Here is a 21576-nt window from a genome sequence, read left to right on the forward strand (position 1 = left end):
AAAGTTCAGTAATCGAAATACCTAGCCAGATGATCTACTGTTGTTCAGAGTATTTGGTAGAGATATGAATTTAGGTGTGTAATGAATTTTCAACCATTTCAATTTATAAAGGCCAACTTTCCCTTAAATATTTTGTTCCCCGTTATGTCTTGAGTCTGAACATTTTTTACGCACTCGATTGTTTGTTCTAAAAATGGAAATTTGTATGAAGCACAAAATTTGATTTGAAGTTTGCTTTAAATTATAGCAAGCTTTATTTTATTAAGTCATTCTATATTTTCAGGCCATCATGTTAAGAATATTTTAAGAATAATGGGGATAAAATTTATCCAAAAGTTAAAAAAAAGGACCTTCAGTTTTCCTTTCGATAGTTTCTGTAATGAAAGCTTGTTTCCAGCTATTTAAAATGATTACACAGCCTTCTTCCGATGTCATATAATCATAAAGTTCCTTGATCCACTTGTAGGGATTTTAGGATTGACAGCTTTGACTCCGCATCTATTTGTTCGATCCACTTCCCTTAATCTAGTAGCGTGGCGATTGAGGAGCAGTACCATCCTGTAAATTTCATCTTCATAAAGGCTATCGCGAAACCATTAACTCCTAGGCCTATTGGGTAAAAGAGATTCGTCATATTTAAGGTACCCTTGTCAAATTGATGTTGTTTTCTTTTAACTCCTGCATGTTTAGTTCGGTTGTTTGGCCTGAAAAGGCATCGATACTAAACAAAGGTTGTTGCTTCTCACCCAAAACAGGCGTATCGCATTGCTCTTCAACATATGGAGTAATAAGTTCGTCAATTAGTGAGTGACTCGTGTGTATTTCTAAAGTGTTTTTCGTTTGCACTTAGAAAGAAGGACTCATAAAAATTAACTTTTGAATACTCTTTTCCGATTGCTTCTATAAATTCACTGCATCGGCAAGATATATACAAATATAGATTTACTGTACCAAGAGAGGAAGCTTTAAAATATAGCTGGCTCGTTTATTAGTGGAGAGTGAAGAAAGTGAGGAACGCGGATCATCTAGATTTCCAGAAGCTTGAAACGAAAAAGAAAACAAGAATACATTGGTGTCGCATCATAAAAATATTCACTTGTATTTTGTTAAAACAAACCCAAACTCAGAACCCGAAACAACGAAAATGAAAGAAAAAACAAAATTGCCAGTAGTAGTGCCATAGAAAAGAACTAATATAATATGTAAAAAATAATTTAAAAAAAAACTCTTTGGCGTGTCTTTGCTGACGTCAGTAACATTATTGAATATCCCCTAGGGGAAACATTTTTGTTTATTGGTGGGGTCCTTGCTGACGTCTTCAAAAATCAAATTCTTTTTTCCATTGTTCTTCTGCCAAAGTGGATTTTTCCACGAGTCTTATCGACTAATCTCTTGTATAATAAGAAGCTTCCGTCTGTCTGTCTGTGACTTTTGCAAGGTCGATTATATTTTCTACTTCTATAATTTTCTTTAAGAAAGTCTATAAAACATTGGCAATAAAATTACCGATGGTAAACAAAGTAACATAAAAGTGGTTCATCACTTTTTTATCATACTTTTTATCGAAACAAATATTTTAAAAGCAACTTCTTCAACCATCTTTTCTCCAAAAAAGACCGTCTTTAATACTGTTAAATTACCACAGTTTTTTTTGTTTGAGAATATTTGTTTGTTTGTCGTTTTTTGTTGCTTTTGCGCTTACTTGCGTTTTTTAGTTCACACTACAAAAATTATGCTACAAACACAGACGCAAGCGCAAGAATATCTTTTTAATACCTTGCGTTGAGCTTATCTTGGGTTTATGCTTTCGTCATGTTTGCACATTTTCAGTCTCATTATGGATATAACGTATATGCTCAGAAAAATAGGTATTTGTTTTCATGACGATTATGTCTTGACTTCTAAGTAAGTAAAACCTTTTTTTAACATATTGCATGACAATTACTTTATTTAAATAAAGGTATTGGTGTCATTCACGCGAAGTACACTTGGCAACGACAAGACAATATCCATGGCAGTACCTTTACGGTTAATCGAATATCAGATCAGCGATTCAACTTCTCAGATAAGCTTTCCAGATTTGCTTTTCTGCTTTTCAGATCAGCTTCTCATATGAATCTCGGATGCACTTTTTAATCTTTCGTTTTTACAATTTTCCCGCTTTTTCCCCACATAGTAAATAATTTATAATGGCGGCGCTGGAGGAGATTGCTGATGTTGTAAGTGACTTGACAAGTAGTGAGACGCTCGCAATGCGGTATAGAAAGAATGGTCAAACCCGTGGATTTTTCCACGGGGCACCGACGATATTATAATACCCGTGTACGTCTGTCTGTCTGTCACGCATAATGTTAGCTTAGCTGCGCAAGTAGCGAGACGCACGTGATGTGGTATAAAAAGGACGGGCGAACCCGTGGTTTTTTCCACGGGCTAACGACTAGTATTAAAAATATTGTTGCTACCATGGTAACACAAAATTATCTAACGACGAATTAGATGATATGGTGAACAACTTTATGCAACAATATGGCCATGGTTATGGGCGTGCTATGATGCAAGAAAGTATTCGTTACAACTTAGGTGTGACCACAGGTGTAATAACACAACGAAATGTTGTAATATCATTCAGACGTGTCGCTCCAAATAAATACGATTTATATCACGCGATATGATGGAAAGGACGAATCCCATACTATACTACGCTCCTTACTTTGGATACAAAGTTCACGGCATATGAGAAAAGTGAGACCCGATACCCTATGTGATACCCGAGACCCGAGACCCGAGACCCGATACCCTGACACCGATACCCGAGACCCGAGACCCAATACCCTGATACCGATACCCGAGACCCGATACCCTGATTTTTTTTTTATTATTTTTTTTAATTTTTTATTTGAATATGAACGATAATAAAAACACATTCCTCATCTTTACGTATTCATCAAATTCTTCGATAATATCAGTGTCATCGGCAGTAAACACTCCGTAAGAATCTAAATTGCTTAGGAGTTCATATCTTGTCATTTCAATGAGACCATCCAACGAAGGTATCGCGCTAAATTCTTTTTGCTTCATAGCACCCAACACTGCATATAGTGCACAAAAACCATCTCCTTTTACTTTCTGAATTCTCGCTTCCATCAACTTCACTTTTTTCAAAATGTAACTGTTAGAAGAAAAATTGGGTGAGATTACATAGCCTCTGTTGCTCGAAAAACAATTTATATTTAAAAAAGAACATACCTTGATTCCATTGTAGTTGTAATTGAATGTAAAATATAATAAAAACGCGTTTTAAAATTACTATTACTTCACTAAAGACACGAACTTCACTCTTTGCTTTTTCCTTTCCCATTCAATCCATCGAACAGACACTTTCACATGCTTAAAGCCCGGTTCAGACTTACTTGCGGCTGCGCTGCGCTGTGTTGCGGCTACGTCACTCTTGCGCACCGTGTGAACACTAGTGGATTAAGTGACGCAAGAGCGCCGCAAGAGTGCCACAAGCGCAAGCGCAAGTGCAAGCGCAAGCGCAAGAATATCAAAATTTTTTGATATTTTTTGCGGTTGCGTCGCGCTTGCGGCACTATTGCGTCACATTTTTGTAATGTGAACGTGAGTCGCAAGGTGCGCAAGAAAACTTAAAACTTTTTCAAACAAATCAAGTGAAGGAAGAAGTGAACAGGGAGTGGTGGAATCAAAAATGTCGACTGAAAGTGAAGAAAGACTCGCAGAAGCAGTAAGAAAATATCCTGCTTTGTATGACAAGCAAGATAAAAATTTCAGAGATAAAAACAAAAAAAGATTAGCTTGGGCAGATGTGGCAAAAGAACTTAACATACAGAATGGTAAGATCCAAATATATGTTGAGATCATTGAACAAAAACAAGTTGTATTTTACAACGTTTTCGTTAATTATCCTAAGTTCTTTTTAAGTTTAAAACGATGGCTATGATACAAAATTTTTAAAAGTCTTGAGGGACATAAATGGTTGACAGAGGACTTTGATCTATCTTTTCGCCCATTTTATATCAAGAATATAACCAAACCATAGATAAATATTTTTTATGATTTTATTTTAGTTACCGAAGTCGAAAAAGCTTTTCGAAACTTGAGAAGCAAGTATGGGAAAGCGAAAAAGAAGTGGAACTCTTTAAACAAAAGTGGAGCTGGTGCAAAAGAAGCGAGACGTCCTCCTCTTCTCGAAGTGCTAGGGTGGTTGGAACCATATATCGTAGAAAGAGGCACATCATCCAATTGGAGCACCAGTGAATCTGTGGCACAAGAAGAAGATGACGACAGGGAATTATTCGAAGGAGAACAGTTTGACCAGGAAGAAGAAGATGGAGATATAGAGGAAGATGGAGGAAATGACGGTGACAACGAGTCAGTGATATCGGAACCAGTAACAAACCCACCACCTCTTCCGTCCAACAAAAGTAAACAAAACGTTTCGGATGTCACGGGAAGACAAAAATTCCAAAAGGGCGCAACTAAAAGGAAGGCAGAGTTGGAGACTGACTTAATGTATAAGTTGAGAGACAAACTTAGTTCAAGTAACACCGACGCCAAAGATGACGATCAGCTTTATGGTGATTTACTCGCCACAAAACTGAGAAAACTAAAGAAAATAAGTAAGATCAAGGCTTAACATGAGATAGACAACATTATGTTTAGATTCGAGCTTGAAGACGAGGAGAACGCGGTACCTGATCGACAGGCCCAAGCACAAGAAAATTCTTTACAAAGGATGCAACAACAGCAATTATTAAACCATCAAGAGGTTTTGAGAAGCCCCCCACTAACTCCCTTTACCCCCATTGAGGCGTCAAGCCCTCTCTACCAGCCTCTTAATAATCAAAGAAATTTACCCAGTATCGATTCATTTCGAAAAAACTTTCAACTACAAAACGGTACCTATGTCAACATGCTAGAAAATGATTCACAAGATCCGATGGCAAATGGTCATATGTTCAGGCGAATGAGAGGAGATATGGGTAACTGAGAAGAACTATATGTTTTTATATTTCTTATTAGGCATAAAATTTTGAATAAAGTTAGGTTGTATCATTATAAGCTACGTATATTATGTAAATGTATCTTCGACTCCTTGGAACATGCTTTTTTTTAAACTTGACTTAAGCTCAGCAAAAATGTTTACTCTTTGTTTTGTGTTACTTTCCCTCTGCTTCATACATGCTCCCATTGCCAAGGTTGTGAGCCTTCCATAGAGTTAACATATGACTTTAAATTATCTCTAACATTAACAGCAGTATTCGATGGCCGAGATCCTCTAATGGGTGGGATATCAATTAATAAGCTACTATTCCCATCAGCGACCAACCTTCTCCATTTCCCTTCCTTGATCTCTCCCTTATCGTCCCAACTGTCAACAAAACCAGATGGACAATAAGTGGCACTGTTAGTTTGACGGAGGAAATTGTGCAATCATATTGTGGCTTTAACTATCGTTTCTGCATTGTTGACATTTGTTTGCAGGGGATTCATAAAAACTCTCCATCTGGCAGCAAGAATACCGAATGCATTCTCGATTACTCGTCGTGCTCTAGACAATCTGTAGTTAAAAATTAACTGGTTCTCTTTTATACCCTGTCCAGGATAAGGCTTCATAAGCCACTGTTGAAGCGGGAAAGCATCATCGCCAACTAAATAATAAGGCATTAGACCAAAAGTAGGGGAATTCTCGATATTTTCTGGTTCAGGAAGGTTCATTTCTTTTTTAAAAAACGATTTCCCAATTGCTGATCTACGGAAAACACCGCTATCATTGTTTGAACCGTAATCTCCGATATCAACAAATGAAAATACGTAGCGAGCATCACATATTGCCATCAAGATGATACTAAAAAACCCTTTATAATTGTAATATAGGGATCCGCTATTTATTGGTGCTTCCATTCTGATATGTTTTCCATCTATGGCACCAATGCAATGTGGTAGATCCCACATGTCATTAAAGTCCTGAGCAATTTTCTTCCATTCATCCAAAGCTTTTGGAGGGCGCAAATATTGTTCTTTAAGACAATTCCAAATAGCTGAACATGTTTCGTTTACAATACTGCTTATAGTTGATTTTGCTATACGGAATGAAAAGCCTAATGACTGCTGACTTCCTCCATAGGCAAGATAATGTAATGTAAGACAAAGTCTTTCTGATGCTGAGATAGCTTTACGAAATTTCGTGTCTTTTTTGGAGATTTCTGGTCCGATAACATTCAACAGGTACTGGAAAGATTCCGGGGACATTCTCATAAACCTACAAGAGAGAAAGAGAAAGAGAGGAAGATTTTAGATTACTTACTTAGTTTCTTTTTTCAAAATTAAAGATACTGAAACTGGTTTTACTATCACTGCTAGTAATGGCAGTAATGGTTGGTAAGTTATACTTACTTGAAATAGGATTCTCGATCCCCCAAAGCCATTTCTTGTACCAGGGTATGATATATACCACATTCTTCTCTTTGTTTGTAAATTTGCCTAACCCAAATTGATCTTTTTTTTCGAGCTTTCCTTTCAGCTTCTCTTCGAGAACTTCGTTTTAAAAGTATGTAGCCAAGATATATCAGAAGGTCTTCGTCGTCCATCTTGTTAAAATCTTTCTTATTAATCCTTGCGCAAATGTGAACGGCTTGCGTCGTTCTTGCGTCACTCTTGCGCCAATCTGAAAGAAATCTTACTGCGCATGCGTACGCCACTGGCGCAGCGCAGACGCAAGTAAGTCTGAACCGGGCTTAATCTGGACTTCCTCATTAATTATTCATTCGATCGAACGTACGTCTTGCTTCGAATAAACTTAACATATCATCTCTGATATGTTAGGTTGAAAAAACAAGAAAATAACGAGAAAAAATTAGATTTTTATTGAAATAAAACATCGCCGAAAAAAATTAATAAAAAAAAAAATCAGGGTATCGGGTCTCGGATATCGGTGTCAGGGTATTGGGTCTCGGGTCTCGGGTATCGGTATCAGGGTATCGGGTCTCGGGTATCACATAGGGTATCGGGTCTCACTTTTCTCATATGCCCAAAGTTCACATGGATAAAATATAAATGATCTACGTGAGAGTTGATGTACGATTCATAAGATTTAGTAACATTTTGTTTTGGTAACAGCAGACACGAATCGAATTTTTCTAGAAGAAATTCTTTTCTATTTTACGATCTCTTGTGGTCAACTATTTTAATATCTTCGGTTAAGTGACCTCGTAATGCTTTAAATTATTATCTTCACGTCTCCGACGTATAACGGTCAGGGCATTGTTTACATATTTATATCATCAATCTATGTTATATTAGTTAGTCAATCATCGTGATTTGGCATAGAAAATGTCAATATACCCATCTATTCAACAATTGAATGTGGGCTGTGTTTAGAAAAAGATATACCGTTTATCAGTACTAGTCCTGATCGAATAGTCGTCACTTGCTCCTGTCCTTTTTGCCAAAACAAATATATGTTTTGTTACCTGAAGACCTAAAATTCTCCATGCCTCACTTAACAAGAGAAGAGGGAATTTAAGCTTAAATATGCAGCACTTCACTCAATGTTAAATGCAAATGGGTGTAATTTTATTATTTCATCTAGACGCATGGCTACTGCGCAAAAGCACCAATTTTTTACATTTTGGTGCACAAAGTTGCCTTCATCATGAAAAAAAAATAAAAAAACACTATTTGGAGCAAAAAAGTTATTTTACACGACAACTCGAATAATTTTTTCATTTGTGGTCGCAAAAGCACCTTAAAATATTTAAGCTCGCAAAAACACCACTTTTTTACATTTTTGTTGCCAAAAGTTGCGTTCATAACAAAAACAACATTAAAATCCACTATTTGGAGCAAAAAAGCTGATTTTAATTGTTATTTTTTAAGGACGCAAAATCACATTGAAATATCTAAGGTCGCAAAAACATCACTTTTTCACATTTTAGTTGCTATAACTGGCGCACAACACAAAAACAATATAAATAACCATTATTTGCAGCAAAAACCTTATTTAAACATTTATCTTGCATTATTTTTATTTATGGACGCAAAAGGACCTTGAAATATTAAGTTCACAAAAACACCAATTTTTCCCATGTTTCTTGCTAAAAGTTATTCGGATCATTTTTTCATTTAAGGACGCAAAAGCACCCTAAAATATAATTATACTAGTCGATAAGCTACGGAAGCTCATATGGAGTTTTATGTGGGACAATATTTGTCTTCGTGGTGTGGTTTTTGTCGCGTCGTATCTTTCTTTGTAGGGTGGTTTTACGTTTTGTGGAGTTGTATCTGTCTTCGTCGCGGCGTATTTCACTTTGCGGCGTATTTCACTTCGTGGCGTATTTCACTTCGGGGCGTGTTATTTTGCGGCACATTTCATTTCGTGGCGCATTTCAATTCGCGGCGTATTTTACTTCGTATCGAAAATGGTTATGCTTTTTTAACGCCAAAATACTAAATTGTAGCACTTACAAGAAATCCAAGTCACATAAATAAAGTGTAGTAAAATAAAACAAAACCTTTAGTTTAGTGCTAAAAATTATATTCTATTTATAAGTTAGTTTTACATTTGTGGTTACGAAGACATATTATGTGTTGTGTAAGAGTTTTATGTAATAATTTATGTTTATGTAGTTAGTTTACTTGATTTTTGATATTTTCATCAGAATCCATTTAAACTACAAAATAGATAATAGATTATACAGTGTAGCATGCTAAAATGTATAGCTAGCTAAATCTATAGCTAATAACGTATCGTTCATTGAAAGAAAATGACAAAAGTAATAGCTAGCTCTACCCAGTAGAAAGATCAAAGCCACTAGAAAGAAAGTGAAATATATTGTGTAAAAGCTTCACGAAATTAGTAATTCCGTGTAAAAAAAAGTATAACTATTTCGCCCAAAAGTGAAACCTCACGAAGTGACATACGACACGACGAAACATTAGATCACTCCAACAAAAGTAATACGCCACAAAGAAAACCATTACCCTGCAAAGAAAACCACACAACGGAGAAAAATACGACACGACAAAAACTATTACGAGTAAAAAAAAACCACGCTACGAAGAAAGATACAAAAAGCATTACGACGCGACGAAAACCATACACGAATATTGTCCCACATATAACTCCATAATATAACTCCATAAGCTCATTGGTGCCATACTTTGTTTTAAAAGTGGAGCAAACTATTTTTTGTTTGCTCCTATTTTTAGAACCACGAGCAAACAGAAAAAATGAGTTTTCTTGTGTTTTTATAACACAAGAAAACAATGCGTAATGAGTCTGCTCTATTTTAAAAAGTAGAGATACAATGCGCAACGTTTTTGCTCGTGTTTTCAAAAGTGGAGAAAAAAATATACAAAAAGTTTTTCTTTCGTTTTTTTTTGTTAAAATACACGGATTCGTTGTTGTTGTTTATAAGATGGCGGACGACAAATTGACGCGGGCATCAGGCGCGCTATCGCTCCAGGAAATGAAAGTAACAAAAATGTATATAACAGATAGATAAGATTAACCAATTTATGTGAAAGAATGTTTGGTGCAGCCAAGCTTCTTTTATTTCTATTTAGATCGTAAAATTTCTTAAATATTTGGGGTTCGGTACAGATGTTCTAACCAAAGTGCCTGCATCAAAGATTAATATTTTCCCGCCATTTAGAGAAGTGTGGATCGATATCCAGATAATTTTTCCAGAGTTTTTCACTTAGTCTCAATGAGTTAATTTTATCTATTTGATATCCACAAAGAGATTAACTAGGCTATGTGCGCTGTATAAATGCATAAGCATATATAAGATACACCTGTAGTGTTTTTCATATATGTATATTTATGCCCTGTTGGTCTAATGGCTATGACACTCATGCAAATGAGAGATCCAGGCTCAAATCCTGGACAGGGCTAGTAAAATGTAATTATTTTGCATCTACAATAACCACTTTCATTTCTATGTCACAAAAATGCCATGTTTAGAAAAGGAAGTTCGTCTTGCTGTACTTCAAGCAATCTTTTTAAAATTAGGGCCACTAAGTATTTTCTCCTGTGAACCCAGGCGACCCTGTTCCACGCACCGCTACCATTTCTTTATTGATTGCTCTGATTAGGCGAGCGTACCGGTTAATTTAAAAATACGAGCAAAAATGAAAATCGATTTTGCTCCACTTTTCAAAACACGAGCAAAAATGAAAATTGATTTTGCTCCACCTTTCAAAACGCGAGCAACAATGAAAATTGATTTTGCTCCATTTTTTAAAACACGAGCAAAATATGGCACCAGTGAGCTTCTGTAATAAGCCCATGGAAAAATCCACTTTGGCAAAAGAACAATGGAAAAATAGGTTGTTTTAAATGTTGTGCGACGTCAGCAGTGCATATACCAAAAAAATTTGGCGGAAATTTCATGATTCCACGCCTGTATAGAGTATAGGGAAAAGCGATGATCAAAATAATGTATAGGATCATATGTTTTCGACTAGCACCTGAGATATAAGGGTTTAAATTTTGCTGACGACAGCAAAGACCTGCGAAAAGACGAAAATTATTTTTTTAGAAATTTATATACTCGTTGCCTTTAACATATAGATCTTAAAACGCTGGTTTCGGAACAGACGTGTTAATGACGTCATCAAAAACCCTCAAAATCGCCATATCTCCGTAATTGTTTATCAAAAGTACATAATCCTATACATTTCGTTTCGTTTTAAGATCTATTTTTTTTACAGTACAACATATTCTTCTTGGGGGTTTCAAAATAATGATAATATATAAAAATAGATGCTTTCCAATTTCGGAAAATAGTCACATTGTTCAAGATTTAATGTTATTTTCTGTGATATACTTCTTGATCCTCTCAAGCATAATAGTTGACATCTCAAGACACTGAAGTTTATTCTACAACGGATCCAATTTTTAAGTTAGCAATGGGATCATCTCGTTTCTTCGATATAACTTCGGGCAATCTATATTATAGAATTTGGACCACTCACGGGACATACTACCTTGATCAATTTGGTTTACTCATTTATTGTAACACCTCTTTTTAAGCTGTTCATTTGAACGATGTGCTGCAGAAAGAGGCTGGGTCAAGTAGACTTTAGCTGTTGGGTTGAAAACCTTAACGTCAAAGTACGCTACTTGTCCCTTGACTCAGAAACCTCTTGCAGCAACTTCAACACGTGCATTACTTGTTTGAATTGTTGGCGGTGGTATGATTTCGCCAGTTCTTGCAATACTGGTTCCGTTTCAACATCCTTGCAGCATTCAGTTAACAATTCTGCAGTAAAGTCTCTTACTTCATTATGTCAAATTGAAGTGAATCCACCTTTAGGGTATAACAAAACGTGTTCAATCTTGAAAGGAGCACCACAAACGCATGTTGTTTGTAAACATATAGGGCTGTACGATTGATTGCAGTTGTTTGGTGGAGGGTAAAAACGGACGTGTTTGTTGATTGTTGATAAGTTATTGATAAAGTTATGATAAACCAAGATTTTACTCATATTTGTTACAGATTTTAACACAGATTTATTTTGTTATTGATACATGATAACCAAGAAGACATTTTGTGAATTGACTAATAATTTGGAAGGAATTTACAAAATAAGTCGTTGCTCTGAAAATTGATTGCGGGAGAATTTTCTACACCAGCTTCTTACATTCCATCTAATAAAAACCAGGTGATATGAGAAAAATTCTATTTTACACATTAATTTTAACAACATTCGTAATTAGTTCCAGTGATCAACAAGTACATTATGAAACTTCATTACCGTCGTTACCAAAGAATACCCAAGCGAGACATCTTAAAAGAGGGAAATCACGGGTATTGTATTATTTACAACATGTTACGAAGCCAACCAGAAGAGGGACTACGCTAATTGACCATTTTATAACAAACGCTCAATGTAAAGTAAAACTTTGTGATGTTACTCCAACACCAGAAATAAGTGATCATGATGCTATATATGCCTGTATCAACACAAGAGTTACAAGATTTCAGCCTCGTTTTAAATATATACGTGATTACAAGAATTACATTTTAAATGATTATGTCACTGACTTTTCGCAATTACCATTGAGTGTTGTTTATTCTTCAAAATCTGCAGATGATAAACTAGATATTCTTAATGAATTAATATCTTCATGTATAGAACGACATGCACCATTGAAACGAATCAAAGTTACCAGACCTCCAGCACCATGGCTAAAAGATCTCCGCATTAATGATATGCAAAGCAAATGTAGAGAATTGCGTCACAAAGCTCACCTGACACAATCTGATAGTGACTGGGATAATTTCAGAGATATTCGAAATAACCTGAAACGTACGATCAAGCACACTAGGAAAACGTTTTTCAAGAAAGCTCTAAGCTCAAAAAGACCTGCAGATGTGTGGAAGTTTATTCACCGTATTCTGAATCCGAAGAAAGATAAAATTTGCCTGGATCCAACCACGCTGAATGATCACTATATATCAACCGCGAATAGAATTTTAAACGCTGTTCCAACTACACAAGATGACTTATTGAATCATATTAACAATTTCCAACTACGCAATGACCGTCCAGAGTTGTATTTTAGACATGTGACCTATGCGGAAGTTGAAACAGAACTGAAATCGCTTCGCATGGATTGTTCCGCTGGATTCGATAATATACCAGTTGCTCTTATAAAACCTGTATTAGAATATCTCATTTCACCTTTAACACATGTTATTAATTCTGGTATTGATGAGCAAAAATTTCATACGCAATGGAAAATCGGAAAGGTTTCTCCAATTCCAAAATGTGACAATGCTACTTCTCCAGATCAGTATCGACCTGTTTCAGTTTTGCCGACCTTGTCTAAAGTGTACGAAAGGTGTATCGCAAACCAAATATGTGAATACATCTCTTCTGAGAATGTACTCAAAGACACCATGTCCGGATTTAGAAAGCATCACTCGACTACCACCTTACTGCTGAAAATACGCGATGATATTATAAAAGCCATGGAAAAGGGTGAAGTGACACTAGCAATGTTTTTAGATTATTCCAAGGCATTTGATACAGTTGATTTCAAAACTATCATAACTAAGCTGTATCATCTTGGCTTTTCTAAACCAGCTGTTCTATGGATGTTTTCCTACCTCAACAATCGATTGCAGTACGTTCAAATCGATGACTGTTCATCATCGATGGAGACCGTTCAATTTGGTGTGCCACAGGGTTCAGTTCTAGGGCCGATTCTTTTCAACTTGTACGTAACTGACCTACAAGATGCAGTTCATGGGACAGTTTGTCAATTCGCTGACGACACATCTTGCTATGATCACTGTAAACAAAACGAATTACCGAATGCCATTGAACCACTCACACAACGTTTGGACAACTTGTGTGACTGGTCTTCCAACAACAACCTTGCTTTCAACCAAGGCAAGACTAAAATCATGCTGTTTTCGGGAAGCAGAATGTCACAAACACATAAGTTAGATGATGACACACATGTAACCTTCAATATTAAACATTGTGATAAACTTATTGAAAGAGTTGCAAGTTATAAGTTACTTGGTGTGCATTTTGATGAACATTTAGCCTGGGACACTCATTTAAACCAGCTTTTGAAATCTACTTACTGTAAGCTTTCTGTATTGCGCAAATTGAAACATTCAGCTCCTCAGTACTTACGTAAACAGTTAGCAGAGACACTGTTACTCTCTAGACTTGACTACTGCAATGTGGTGCTTTCCAACGCACCAGATTACAAACTTAACCGTATCAACAAAGTTTTAGGATGTGCAGCAGCCTTTGTTACAGCGCACTACTGTACCACAGCAGATATTTTGAATTTGAAATGGTTGCCCTCCAAAGAGAGAATTAACTTGAACATGTTAAAACTCGCTCACAAATCTTTGCACGAAACAGAATTTCCCACATATTTGAAAGGGCTGGAAATGAAGAAAACAGAAAGAACGACAAGAAGTTCTGAAAGATGTGTGTCCGAATTCAAAGTTAACGCATCGGATAAAACTTTTATTGGAAGAAGTAGTCGACAACTGAACGATCTTCCCACCAGTCTACGAAAAGAAGTGGTTTATAAAAAATTTGTTTACGGAGCTAAATGTTATTTATCAGATAGAGCGCTTGCAAAATATATAAATAAACATTAGTTTTTTTTTGTTTTTTTTTATAGAAAATATTGCATTCAATATATACACACACTGTTCACTTTTATTTACGACTTTACGATTGCATGTTTATTTGTTGATTTTGTCCTGTTCTTATATATTCCAACAACAGCCTCGATTCTACCCAGTATGTCCTCAGTATGCGCATAGCTCCAGCCAATCAAGTTACTATTTCCCCCAGGCTGTTTTTTGTTCTCTCCGCTTGTTCTACTCGTTCTATTCCAAGTCCATTTTAGTCTCTGACTTTATTTGATTACCTATACTAATACTATAGTATTTCTTTAATATATAATCTGTTTATTTGTTGATTTTGCCTTGTCCCTACGTTTTCTCACTAATCGATTTCACGCTATCGCATCCCACCATGCCTCTAGCCATTTCTCCACTAGTCCTATCTACTCTATTCTCATGTCCATTTCGAGTCAAATTTTAGTTGATTAATGTTTATACTGAAATATATATTACGCTTTTTAAAATTTTCTTTAATTTTTATTATAAATAGCTGTTTTTAATTAGGGACGAAGAGCCATTGTAATATATGGATATGCCCGAAATATACAATTATTATTATTATTATTATTAAACGTTTTTATGAAATTTTGTACTTTATGTACAGACTGTCCCAAAAAGATTGTTTGTCAAGAAGAAATCCATACTTTTTGATTGGTAAGCTGGTCAGCCAGTTGGACGCTCCGATTTCTAGACTTGCTTCAATGATTCTAGTTGTGCTATTCCCGTTTTTATTTCGTCAAGTGTTTCGCTATTCACGTTATACTTTTCAGCTCGAATTGCACCATGTGCTTTCGTTGTTCGATTTCTACTTTGTTATCATAAATATACTCCTGAATTTTTACTTTCGGTACCATTTCTTGTGTAACTGATCTCGAGTTTACGTATTCAATATCACATCTTTCACATGGGTTATAGACAGTTAAACCACCATATTTGACAGAGAGTGAAAAAAGCTTCCTTTCTTGATCATAACATACGTAAACGTTAAGAACTGTTTTCAGGAAACTATCTCTGATGGTATTTTCCAAAGGTTCTAAGTTAGTTGAAATATCTGAAACCGTTCGCATTAAATAGGTAAACTTGTGTTGGTAACCATAAACAAATGCCGTGTATGCAACATGAGAGTAAGATTTAGCTATCTGTGATAAGAGTTCAATTTCTTTTACCCATTTGCCCAATTTTGAAACTTATTGTACGTTTATATTCTTGACTTCTGATAATAGCTCCTAGGTGACGATTTCCTCCTACAGTAATTTGAACTCCGCTATTAGCAAATATTTCCATAGCGTCATATAGGTACTGTCCTTTTACAATCAGCCAACTTTTAATAGCTTTTGCGTAGTAACCAATATTTGGACCATGTTTTGCAATGTCGTCTCACCACGATTGAAGCGCTTTTAATTTCCTGATTCCTGTAAAATCATTGGCAAACGTCACACGTTTAGCAGTATCACCTTTAGCAGAGATATTGAGATCAAGTAAAGGGAGAATGCTAATAGCATACATACCCATAGCAGCAGGGTCGCCTTGTGTTGTTCCTTCGTTTGATCTAATCTCTTTTCATCCTGAAATAAACAATCTGGTAGGTGTTTAATAGCAATTATGTACGTATGTGCAAATTCTGAACATAATATTGACATTTTGTGAAGAGTTACAGCTCTGTTTATTGAATAAAACGCGTTTGATTTTGATCAGCGTTTCAAACTTCACGCAATATAGGTAACGGCTAAATCAATTGAAAAAAACTTTGCACATCGGCGGGTTAAAATTAAAATTGAAATGGCAGGTTTTTGTTATTTCTCTTTTTCCACAGGGCTTATTGACTAGTCTATATAATAATACGAAAAGTAAGTGTGTTTGTGAGGGGCAAAGTGGATGTATTCATTTTAATTTGGAGTTAGCAGAAAACGTTATGTCTCATTGGTTAACTTTTCTGACGTTACGTGCACGATGTCCACTTAAACTGACGTTAATAACATTTTTAAATAACGTAGCCATTGCATTTCCCTGTTATGTTTAAGGCATTATATCTTGGAAACGGCTAGAAATAACCAATGTCATCCCTCGCGTGAGCAACTAGGGGCCATCGGGGACCAAATTGGGTAAGTTCCCCAAAGCTGGGATCCTCAGAAAATTGGATCTTGATGGGTCATTAATTATTAATTAACTTAAAGTGTTGTAATTAAAGTGTCCTGAAAGCCAATCTATCACGCTACTCCGTAATTACGCTAGCATGGCAGCTATGAATCCATGAAGCTCTGAAACCATTTCTTACGAATATAACAAAATTATAAGCATCTGTCGTGACCAATAATAATATTTTTTTCGTGATTCTCTTCGCTCCTTCACAGCATACATCTAGCTTCGAAAAATAAATTTCGTGGTGACGAGATTAGATTTAATAAATATACATACCGGAAACACGAACGTGCAAAATGGCCGTTTCATCGTTGTCTTTACTTTCTTTATTTTTATTCATAAATCAATTGTAAAGACACTGTGATAACTATAAAATAAAAGTATTAAAAATGACTCAGCGTTTCAGTTAGGTTCACATGGACAATAAATATATTCGCCTATGGTATTGACTGCTTCTGTCTCTGTCTGTCTATGACAGGCAAAGTTGATGTGCTGATTTTCCTTTAATGTTTTCGAAAACACCGTCAGACGAACACTATCCTACACATTTTCGTGATTAGCGTGTCCAGCTGTACACAATACAGATAACGGATAAGCAAATGCTTTTTTAAAAAAAAATATTGTTAGTCTGTGCTGACATAAGCAAAAATTCTAAACCTACAATCACATACATTATTTTGATGAGAGTTTAAACCTCCATTCAATAGAAGTAATTGCTAATCAAACTTTTTTAAAGAACGTTCACCTTGTTCTTAATGTAATTTCCACGCTTTCCAATGAAAGATAAAGCCAGGAGATAAGTATTTGTTAAGAAAGAGCCTTAAAACGAATCTTTCTTACAGGAGAGGCAAACAAAAAATTATTTTGTGGCAACCAGAAAATAAATTTTATTCAAGAGAAAGATATTTACTGACTTCTAAATCCTAAAATCTACTAAGATAACTACTATAATAGCAAATAAATAACCATATTTCACAACTAACTATCCATAAATCTTCCTGGCAACGTTTTTACAGAATTTTCATGGCTGTATGGGGTGAAAATAAGTAGGTTTTGGAAGTACTTACCAGTAAACATCAAAAATAAGATCTTTAACTCGAGACAACCAAGAATATTTTACGTACTATAATAACAAGAGCATTTTATAACCTTCGTTTAAACTTCAGTCGTAAGACTGGACTGCCCAATCTATGGATGTCCAATCCTAGAACAATTGTGGAGGACAAAGAGAACAATGGAAATTATAGACTGTATCTTTTAAAGGAACTTCAAATTGAAACTTTTCTTGGCAAATCAAAAAACCAAAAAATTATACCATATATATACATGTGTATAAAAAAATTGAAATATTCAACCTAATCTGAACTTCCAATCCAATGAAGTTATAAGCTAGCTAACTAATAATATGGTTGAATAAGATTTATCTAATTCTTCATATACAAACATTTTATTTTTAAATTTGGCTACCACAAGCTATATATGAATGCTAAATGTATAATACGTGCTAGCTACAATTTTTACTGTGTCCAAAAACTGGCTTGGTCAATTCAACATTACCGGCAAATTCGTTCTCTGTGTACACACCCCAAAATGATGTTTTAGTGTGTGTGAGAATGTTCGTTGGGTTTTGCAAACAAGAGAGCACGTATGACACATCCCTTCTTTAAAATCTAAAAGGCATCTGAAGATGGGCCTAACAAGTCAGGTGATATTAACAAACCAGACAGTTACCGGCCGATTTCTGTTTTACCAGCCCTCTCAAAAGTACTCGAAAAGGCAGTCCATACTCAGCTAAGCGGATATCTCGAATCCAACCAACTCTTATCGGAATTTCAAATTAGATATCGATCAAATAGGTCTACTTCGACTGCGGCTACATTGTTTGTTGATAACATCAGAAAGGAATTTGATAATGGAAAGTTAACGGGAGCTGTATTTATTGACTTAACTAAAGCGTTCGACACTATAAGTCATGCTGTTTTATTGCAAAAACTTCCAAGTTACGGTGTCAGAGACAATGAACTGTTATGGTTCACTGATTATCTCTTTCAGAGACATCAGTCTGTGTCAATAAAGACCAGCTTATCATCTTTAATGCCGCTGTTCAATGGTGTTCCACAAGGTTCAATTTTTAAGGCATTGTTATTCGTAATATTTTTCAACGATCTGCCTGACATATTAGAAAATTGTAGAGTGATGAAATACGAAGATGACACTGTTGTCTACTTTTCACACTCGAATAAATCGGTGGTCATGTCAACCCTTACAAAAGAACTTTCAAATATATCTTCATAATTAGATTTAAATGAACTTATGATCAATCTAAAAAAGGGTAAAACTGAAGTCATGCTTATTGGAACAGCTAAACGTTTATCGCTAAATACTAACGACTGCACTGCTAATTATAGAGACACTCAAATCAACCATGTTGTCTCTTACAAATATCTGGGAATTTTGATTGACAGTACACTAAACTTCAGCCAGCAGTTTGATAGATCATACAAAAAAGCCAGTTCGAGAATTAGACTGCTTGAAAGAATTAGACCTAACATCACTAAAAAAGTAGCTGAAATGATCAATCGGTTGATGATTCTACCTGTTTTTAATTACTGTTCGATAGTTCATTCTGATCTCACCAATGTTCAAATTGACAAACTGCAATCCCTTGCAAATCGAGCTAGACGCATTGTCAGTGATCACGAAGTTAAAATTCCGTATATTTACAGCGAGTTGTTGAAACAGTCGTGCATGTTTGTGAGGAAGTGTTTGGATGGAAATGTTTGTGCTAGCTTCGAAAACTACTTTGAAAAGGTGAATCACCAAGTAAACACAAGAAGCTCGAATACCTCAATAAAACTTCCTAAAGTAAAACTTTCAACATCAAAGAAGTCATTTTATTATTTTGGAGCAAAATTATATAATGAGCTCCCTTCGCATATAAAACCTGAAGAAAATATTCAAGGATTTAAGATTTTGTTAAATGATCACGATTTTTAAAGTTTTTTGCGTCTGTTAACACTTTACTTTGCCTTCCTCTTTCTGTGCAGTCCACTTTTTTTTTAATCATCTGTGGTGCTTTTGATTTTCCTTTCAATTTTTCCCAAAGTGCCCTTTTCCTTACTTATTCAACCTTGACATTTTGTTTTAACTGATAATTTTTATATACATATATTTTACTAATTTTTTACTTATTTTATTAATTTCTACTGAAGTTATTTTTTTAAAATCAAATTGCGACGGAATTTTTATAATAAGCTAGTCGTTCGCCGTCCAAAATTAGACGGGAAATCGTCCTCCTTACGTATTTGCCGCATCGCAATTCCGTGCATCCCTGTATGCCTCTTAGCATGCAGTAATGGAATTTACTTAAACGGGGGTTATTACTATAATTAGATATGCAGTTATAATGCGGTTTTCGATTTCGAAAATATTGCAGAAAGATCATAGGAATATAAGCTACCACTTAGAACAGACAGATAAAATATGGTAGAAATTGCGTCGAAAAAATATCGTTAATGGCAACAGTAACTTTATTACAATTAATAAATTTTTTTATTGAAACATAATACATCACATACCTTAACAAATGTAACAATAAAGTTTACATAAAAAATGGATTAACAATGTCGCTAGGTTAAGTTAATTCTTGCAAATACTTAGTTAGTGAATGAAAACTCGGTCAAAGTTCTCGAAAACGTCTTAACGTCGATCTTTACGGTCAAAAGTAAATTTTTTCGGAATTACGTTAGATGCAATTGTTAAAGGAATGTATCTTTTCCAACAACCATACTAGCTATGCTTCTGTAAACTACTTTACATTCTTAATTCATTAATTTTTTTGTGCAATATTAATCGGGAAAATGTATTTCCACCTGTTCTTCGTTTATTCGAAAACATCTGCGCAATTCCAAAACCTTGTAGCTCTAAAAAAAACCTATATCTAAGAGCCACTAGCTGGCTAGAAATCCATAAACTACGTGCACTGAATCTAACTTTAGTCAAATTTATTGCAAATTGAGATAGTTACAAATTGCAACAGCACAGGATCTGGGTATTATAATAAGAATGTTTTTCAGTTTGATAAAGATAATTTTGCGCAAATTTCTTTCAATATTAGAAGAAAGCACATTTGAAAAAAAAATGATTTAAGAAAAGCGAATAACTAAGGTCGTCCTTTTTTCCTAAATAAAATTAAACATTATTGATTCATTTTATATTTGATGATGCATGCAGACTTCATTTTTATCATTGATGATATCACTTTGCATTGCAGCTGCCACATCTGCATTTAACAATGCTGCATAAACTGAATCAGTGCGCACCAACTCGATTACTTCTTCATAGGATTCCTTGAGAATCAGTTTGGAGTTATAAACCTTTTTCGCCACATGTGCTTCTGTTGAGTTGCTCAAGACTGCCACCATTTGATTATTTATGTCTATTCCTGATACACCTGAGACGTTCTCAGAAACTGTTGCTGTAAGTATCGCAGCCATAGACAAAGTGAGAAGAATCCCAGCACTGAAGTATTTCGGAACAAGTCATTGTGACTAAGCTACACCAAATTCCAGTTGGTGCTCCTTTGAAAAATGACTCTGATATCTCGGGATTTCTTTTCCGTTCGACAAACCAAATAAGAATGCCAACGCAAATAGCAGTTAGAATGGTCACGATGGCAACCTGAGTGCTATTCAGAAGTCCTTGCCATGTTTTGTAGAGTAGTTCTATTCTGTACCTTCGCACAACAACTACCATGTGTTTCGATATCATAAGCTTATAAAGCAAATGGTCAGGTTACAGTTTCATCAGGCTTTGACTAGCTTTACTTTAAAACAAAACTGGACCCACAATGTGAAAATGTTATCTTTGAAATGTGTAGAAATATTTTGCAGTAAAATTTGATTGTATTCTTTTCGTGATGAAGCGACTCGAACCATTTCTATCAATTTATTTGTCGACTGATGGTGACTGTGGTCTTTCCGATTCTTTATTATGTCAATTATTATTCCCTTCAACATATTATTTCCATTATAGATGAAAGGTTTTTGTTCCCAATACGGTACTCGCATTAGGATAGTCTTATTAGGTTTAGCCAACAATACATTTGCCAACAAAAAGCCAGTTATAATCAAAATAATTATATGTCGATACATGTCTGAACTAAAATCAACGTATTTTTTCTAAGCTTTATCTTGTTCATTTTTCTTAATTTTTATCGTTGAGATTTTATCGAATTCTATGGTTTTTT

The 21576-nt window shown here is 35.2% G+C and overlaps 3 protein-coding genes across 3 annotated transcripts; 2 read left to right on the plus strand and 1 right to left on the minus strand.

Annotated features, from left to right (window-relative positions):
* The first annotated feature begins 3519 nt into the window (after positions 1–3519).
* LOC130623952 (uncharacterized) lies at positions 3520–5060 on the plus strand. The gene is made up of 2 exons (XM_057439503.1): positions 3520–3851; positions 4086–5060. Exons 1-2 carry the CDS (start codon positions 3707–3709, stop codon positions 4652–4654), a joined length of 714 nt encoding a protein of 237 aa, XP_057295486.1. The 5' UTR covers positions 3520–3706; the 3' UTR covers positions 4655–5060.
* Positions 5061–5451: 391 nt separating this feature from the next.
* LOC130623036 (uncharacterized) lies at positions 5452–6824 on the minus strand. The gene is made up of 3 exons (XM_057438542.1): positions 6800–6824; positions 6415–6685; positions 5452–6280 (listed from the first exon to the last, which is right to left on the minus strand). The coding sequence occupies exons 1-3, from the start codon at positions 6822–6824 to the stop codon at positions 5452–5454; spliced, it is 1125 nt and encodes a 374-aa protein (XP_057294525.1).
* An 11817-nt stretch (positions 6825–18641) lies between these two features.
* LOC130623037 (uncharacterized) lies at positions 18642–19325 on the plus strand. The gene has a single exon (XM_057438543.1). The coding sequence runs from the start codon at positions 18642–18644 to the stop codon at positions 19323–19325; it is 684 nt and encodes a 227-aa protein (XP_057294526.1).
* The last annotated feature ends 2251 nt before the right edge of the window (positions 19326–21576 follow it).

This window comes from Hydractinia symbiolongicarpus, chromosome 13, assembly GCF_029227915.1.
Source record: "Hydractinia symbiolongicarpus strain clone_291-10 chromosome 13, HSymV2.1, whole genome shotgun sequence".
NCBI lineage: Eukaryota > Metazoa > Cnidaria > Hydrozoa > Anthoathecata > Hydractiniidae > Hydractinia > Hydractinia symbiolongicarpus.

Coding starts and splice junctions, on each gene's coding strand:
- LOC130623037 (XM_057438543.1), top strand. CDS start 18,642: ATGATCAATCTAAAAAAGGGTAAAACTGAAGTCATGCTTATTGGAACA.
- LOC130623036 (XM_057438542.1), bottom strand. CDS start 6,824: ATGTTAAGTTTATTCGAAGCAAGAC. Junction 6,686..6,799: donor AAGTTTATTCGAAGCAAGAC/GTACGTTCGATC, acceptor GATTTCTTTCAG/ATTGGCGCAAGAGTGACGCA. Junction 6,281..6,414: donor GATCGAGAATCCTATTTCAA/GTAAGTATAACT, acceptor TCTCTCTTGTAG/GTTTATGAGAATGTCCCCGG.
- LOC130623952 (XM_057439503.1), top strand. CDS start 3,707: ATGTCGACTGAAAGTGAAGAAAGACTCGCAGAAGCAGTAAGAAAATAT. Junction 3,852..4,085: donor AGAACTTAACATACAGAATG/GTAAGATCCAAA, acceptor ATTTTATTTTAG/TTACCGAAGTCGAAAAAGCT.